The sequence below is a fragment of the Mizuhopecten yessoensis genome, unplaced genomic scaffold (assembly GCF_002113885.1).
Source record: "Mizuhopecten yessoensis strain PY_sf001 unplaced genomic scaffold, ASM211388v2 scaffold7953, whole genome shotgun sequence".
NCBI lineage: Eukaryota > Metazoa > Mollusca > Bivalvia > Pectinida > Pectinidae > Mizuhopecten > Mizuhopecten yessoensis.
This window is the reverse complement of record NW_018407305.1, coordinates 44,276-50,176: the sequence shown is the minus strand read 5'-3', so window position 1 is coordinate 50,176 and position 5,901 is coordinate 44,276. Positions and strand designations below refer to the sequence as shown.

General features: G+C 31.4%; 1 protein-coding gene across 1 annotated transcript; it reads right to left on the bottom strand.

The window, feature by feature from the left end:
• Nucleotides 1-1,326: 1,326 nt before the first annotated feature.
• LOC110454623 lies at nucleotides 1,327-4,396 on the bottom strand. Its single transcript, XM_021504240.1, has 3 exons — nucleotides 4,255-4,396; nucleotides 3,685-3,857; nucleotides 1,327-3,117 (listed from the first exon to the last, which is right to left on the bottom strand). The coding sequence occupies exons 1-3, from the start codon at nucleotides 4,332-4,334 to the stop codon at nucleotides 3,023-3,025; spliced, it is 348 nt and encodes a 115-aa protein (XP_021359915.1). The 5' UTR covers nucleotides 4,335-4,396; the 3' UTR covers nucleotides 1,327-3,022.
• Between the last annotated feature and the right edge of the window lie 1,505 nt (nucleotides 4,397-5,901).

Genomic DNA, 5,901 nt, shown 5'->3' with positions numbered 1-5,901 from the left:
AGAGTTTAATCTGCGTAGTAGCCTATCGGAGACAAAACAAATGAAATAAACTGAAAGAAAAAGACACCTTTTCTTCATTGATAACACCCAAAACTGGTTATTTTATTCAAGTCAAAATAACGTATTGATTTCAAATTTTTGATTGGTGTAGTATTCATCTATTCACAATTTTTAACAGTTATAATGTTTCTGTTTCATTGGTATCATATAGTATGTCAAACTAACGATAAATATGAAATTATATCATGATATTTTAGTCTTGATGTGAGTAACATGTAAGAGAGATCAGATAAACGATATTAGACAGAAGAAAATTATTTGAAACTATGAAACGTATTACTGGGAAATATATGTGAATGGTAACAGATCCCGACCCAAGTTTGAATTATGATTACAGATAAATAATAGGTAATATAGAACTACCGTAATAAAACAACATCTATTAATGGTCATTTTGTGTATTACACAAGTATTAATACAACCTACAGTTAAACCCATTGTCAACGTGCTATTCCCTGGCTACCTCTGCCTGTCCTAACTCCCCCTACTTGTCCTAGCTACTTCCTTCTGAGATAGCCATTGTTTTTGTTTTTGTCTTGAATACAATTTCTAACTTAGATCATCCTCCTAAGTTGTGCATAGTGTTGTCTACGGAGTATATGACCGATACTTAAGAGAATATTATTTGTACATTGCCTCGATTCCATGTGACCAGGAAGCTCAGTGGTCCAGTGTTCAGCGCTTCGCCTCTTATTTCAGTGTGGCGAATTACGGTTTACACCATGTTACAAGGACGAGTGTGATGGCATTCTCAACGAAAACATACAAATACGAAAACAAAGAACTAAAAGAACAAAAAGGAATCTTGAAATGTAAACAAACATGTGATCCAAACTTAAAATCGGTAAAACTAGCGCATAATATGAACAAAATATATCAACACTGAGACCCTTGCAGAATGTACCAGGGGAATAATACCAGATGTTTCGGACCGTTAGACATCCTCTCTTTCGTCGACGGCATCCACCATTTTGCCAATTATATTTATAATATAACTAGTGTTGTTGAATTTGTAAAACAGCTTATCCAAAACACAGAGCTATACTAGAACGAGGCGTGATGATTGATATCACATCGACTTGCAAACTTTCATGTCAAATAGTTTTACTTAAAAGCTAGTGTTTCTATAATTTACTTATTTATTTGATTTTTTATTCATATTATTTAATCTACTTGTCTTTCTTTATTTTATAAACTGGACATGTTGTCAAGCTATGTAGTTATGACACATACTTTTAAATGTCTCTCTCATTTTGTCAGTAAGGAAGTAATTCGTTTCCGTCGTAAGGCGTGCTAACGTTTAAAATCAGTGAAAATATGGCTGTGTACAATATTAAACAACAACGACTCCCCATACAATCGACATTAAGAGGAGATATATTTAGCCCCGAACTTTAACCTATTATATAGGGTTTCATCACAACACAGTCCGAGTAAAACGGTTAGGTTTTGTTAACTTAACCAGCCATTCACATGCATTTTTCTAGTATAATTTCTGTGAAATATCTTTAAACAAAACATTCTTTGTATTTCTTCCCTTTAAACATTATTTTAAGCACTCTGAATATGATGTTTAAGACTGAATGATTTTTCCACAAATTATTTAGGATAAAACATTGTTGTTTACTAGTCGTTAAGCTAACAAGGCAATACTTTAAACATAAGCGGGATCATCAACGCTATTGACAATGAGCTATTACACTAATAAGTTACATAAACATGTATCTTTTGATTGTTAGACGGATTTGGTGTATATTTAACATTTAACAGAAAAATAACAGGACTGGAAGCAAACCAGGCCAATCTTGGTCATCCTCGGATTTAACAACAAAGAATAAGGAAATTGTTTAGTTAATATTTATTACATTTTTGTTTACTAAAAATACAAAATCACAATCAAATAAGAAAAAAATATCACAACCCTAACATCAACTTAATCCATGTTGACATCAACATGTCAACATTCATCATATTATCATCACTACAATCAAAAGCGAACTATTTAAGTATGGTTAGCTGCACAGCAAATTTAGAAAGTTATGGAGTAACCAGTAAAGCAATGTCATAATATTTTTAGATGGCGTAATTATAAAAGTAGGCAGTCATTTCTGACTTAACTTAATAAGGTCTGGATTTAGGAAACGTTTTCGGTTCTGTTATTCCGTTGATATAAATAGTGATAATTTATTTTGAAATTAACGTTTTCCATTTCATCTTTTTCATTTTAAAATTTGCATTTAGCGTTCATTGTTAAGATTCACAAAATTGCAAAAATTGGTTCAATTTATATGCTAAAATATGTTCGTTATTTTATATTAATTTGATTTACAGTTTTTGTATCAATTTTTTCAAAATCTTTCAATAATAACAAATTCCCTTTACATATTTTACAAGAAGTTAATCTCAGCATTAATCATTAACAGTCTTCCAACATTTACACTCAAATAATTTACGTTTAATATTAAAAAACACATTCATCATTACTTAATTTTCATCACATATCATAAAACAAATTACTTTCAATGTTAAAAACATACAATCATCATTACTCCGTTTTCAACAAATATTAAATTATTTACGCCCAATACTTTAAAAACATTCATTATTACACGAAATTCATCAAATATCATACAAATGATATTTACTTTCAATCTATTCAGTACATTCATTATTACTAATCATGCATCATTTACCCAAAATAATTTACTCTCAGTACAATAGAATACACTCATTGCTACCAAACAAATGACTTACTACCCTAGAAGCAGAGCCGTCTTTTGTATTCGTGCATACCAGTTAGCTACATCATATAAATCAAATAGTATACCACACTCATGTTACTTATTATACCAAACAACCTTAATTTTCTCACAATATGACCCACCACATTAATGAACTTTTAATACGCCCTTCAGTTCTTTGTTTTTCATTGACGAGTCTCCCGTATGTATCACATTAGTTTTTAATCAAATTTGAATCCATTCAACAGTAATTTGACGCTGGACTGCACGTTCTCAGAATTCGAACTTTTCTCAAAAACGCCAAGATTTCTTGATCCTGAATTACAAAATAAAATACAATTCAGTATGAACTTAAAAAAAGTCAAAGTCAACATTTTCTGTGATTTATGTGTGGTAATCTACAATATTACCTAAGTATTACTGTTGCTGAACAGCATTTAACAGATATATAAGCAAAGTGTCATTAGCTAACAATAACTAAATGTCAGTATAGTTCAATCATAAAACCAAAAGAGCAGCAATCGATTATAAATTATGTACATATGTAGGAACGATTGGAGAAAATTCTACTGTATTTAAAGATATGCGATTGTTTATCATGACTATAATGAGTTTTACTGGTGACGGGGAGTTAATCGTGTTAACGTCATTTGATTCATTTAATATCTCGGCCTCATTTCAAAGTTCGTTTAACATTACCCCATCGCAACGCTATTCTTACAGTTAAAGTTAACTGCATTAAAGTTTTAAAACATATTTTTATTATAATTTGAATGTACATCAGAATAACTCGACTGCAAATATGAATAAATTGACTGTTCATAAGAATAATTTGACACTACCAACTGATAACGAAAACCTAAATATAAAAATATGTAATTACCTAATATACTTTTTTCAGCAAACATTGAGTTGAACGTATCCAGGGGCTGTGGTCTGATATGGCCTTGAGTAGTGACCCAACTGTCCTCTTGTAGTGTTTGCCACGCCCTCATCATACCCGCCGAGGGGGGCGGGGTCCCTGTGGTGGACGTAATGTGGTGATTGTGGGGCGCTCTGCAATAATGAAGAAAATAAATATTATAAATAAAGAAGAAATTATATGACAAATAAAAACAGATAGAAGCATGAAAACAATAAAGACAAAAAACACAGTTGTATTTGTGTTGTCTTACTCTCTTAAACATTTAAACTAAATCTGTTTTTTGTCTTTTGAACAACTGTAAACACTTTTTAAGAAAGTAATAAGGCTATAAAAGCAAGCGACACAACCGACTAAATAAGGTTAGTAAATGTGGTGACAAGAAATTTAATATCAGCGTATATTTTTAACAAAAAATCATTTATATCATATTAAGGACTAATATATATAAGTTCAGAAAATATATAAGATATCGTTATAGATTGATTTGATAATTTTATGAAAACATTAAATATAAAAACCTATACTTACATTGACTGTAAACCCCTTACTAATGTTCTCTGTGTATATTTGATGACAGGTCCAGACACCTTGTTTGATACAGCGTTCATGTTGTTTCTGGTAGTGCTCTGTTTAATCAGCGTTAATAAATGTGAATGATAACATTTTCTCTCTGTCGCTTTTATACAGTACTCTCTCGTGTGTCTATTAATAACCTGGAAGTTTGCTGCCTCCTCAGCTTTTCCGTATACTATAACATAAGTGGGCTGTCAATTACACACATAAAATTTCCATTCATTTGCATCTGTGATGTAATAGGTTTTCCCCTAACTGCTATTCATAGATTATGACGTTTAATCGATAATTGGAGTTGTTTTGTTTTAAAAATATGTGTGTTGAATGTAATAATAGTTTCGTATTGGCGAAAATTAATTAACAGAGGATCATTTCAAGGACTGTGGAGACTACACGTGCTATTTCTCCAACTGTTTTGTTTTGCTTTTATCAATCTCGTGTTCATATATCACTAGCATGACGCGGATGGTCGATACTTCCACCGAGATCTGCCCAAAAATAATTCATTTTCAATAAGATGTTCGACCCAAAAGTAAATAAGATTAACGCACTCTAGCCAGCAGGCCGATACTTATACAGAAAGTCAGACATGAATAATATTCAGGAGTTTCATGAATCAACAATAAGTGCATATCAACACATAAAGATGAAGACGTTGCTTTTCAAATTTTCACAATTTTAACTACAATACTAATAAAATGACTAGTGTTTTTATTTATTTTTCTCTTTTATTGTTGTCATCTTTACAATACATCTACAAAGTATATTTGTTAATACACAGACAAACCCATAGTCAATTAAATGATACAATATCTTACTTAATGCTAACACATCAGTACAAAATCCAAACTCATAGTCAATTCACAACTTTAATACATAACTCAATGCTAACTCATGAGTAAGAAAAGCAAAATCATTGTCGATTCGCAAATAAAATATCTTACTCGATGCAACACAAGTACAAAAACCAAACTCATATACAAATTCACTAACTCAATATCTAACTAAATGATAACCCACACCAGTACAAAACGACCAAACTCATAGGAATATCACAAACTCCATGGACATACACAAATACAAAACACAAACACTCACTTAATACACAATGCCTATTTCCGAACTCAATGGAAAATACAACAATACAACATATCAAGGGCTGAGCTCAAAGTCAATTTAATTCACAAGGACAAGATCCGAACGACAAGATACAAACTCAAATATAATACACCATGACAACAATCGACTTCGAAACCAAGATACAAACTTAATGTAGACAAAAAAAATTGCAAAAATTGTTTATATAGTGGTATTGGCTTGGTTTGAGTTATGTTTTGGTGGCGGAGGAAAACGTTATTTTCACTTGATTTTTATATATGTTAATATACAATTATTGACTTTTGTGCTGGTGAATATGATGTGATATGAACCTGAAAGAGTGGTATTGACCGATTCGATTAAAAGTCCATCATGATAATTTAGAATGATAATTACTTTCATGCATGTGCAGTGTGGTTTTGAGTGGTAGCAAGTGGACGGATGTGAACCATGGCGGAAGAAGTATCTTCTTTTGTTGGACCACGAGGTACTTAACTTAGAGGA

What these genes read in the sequence shown, in the direction of transcription:
- LOC110454623 (XM_021504240.1), bottom strand. Translation starts at nt 4,334, where the DNA reads ATGAACGCTGTATCAAACAAGGTGTCTGGACCTGTCATCAAATATACA. An exon ending in GTAAGGGGTTTACAGTCAAT is followed by an intron (nt 3,858 to 4,254) that starts GTAAGTATAGGT and finishes TCATTATTGCAG; the next exon opens with AGCGCCCCACAATCACCACA. An exon ending in TGCTGAAAAAAGTATATTAG is followed by an intron (nt 3,118 to 3,684) that starts GTAATTACATAT and finishes TTTGTAATTCAG; the next exon opens with GATCAAGAAATCTTGGCGTT.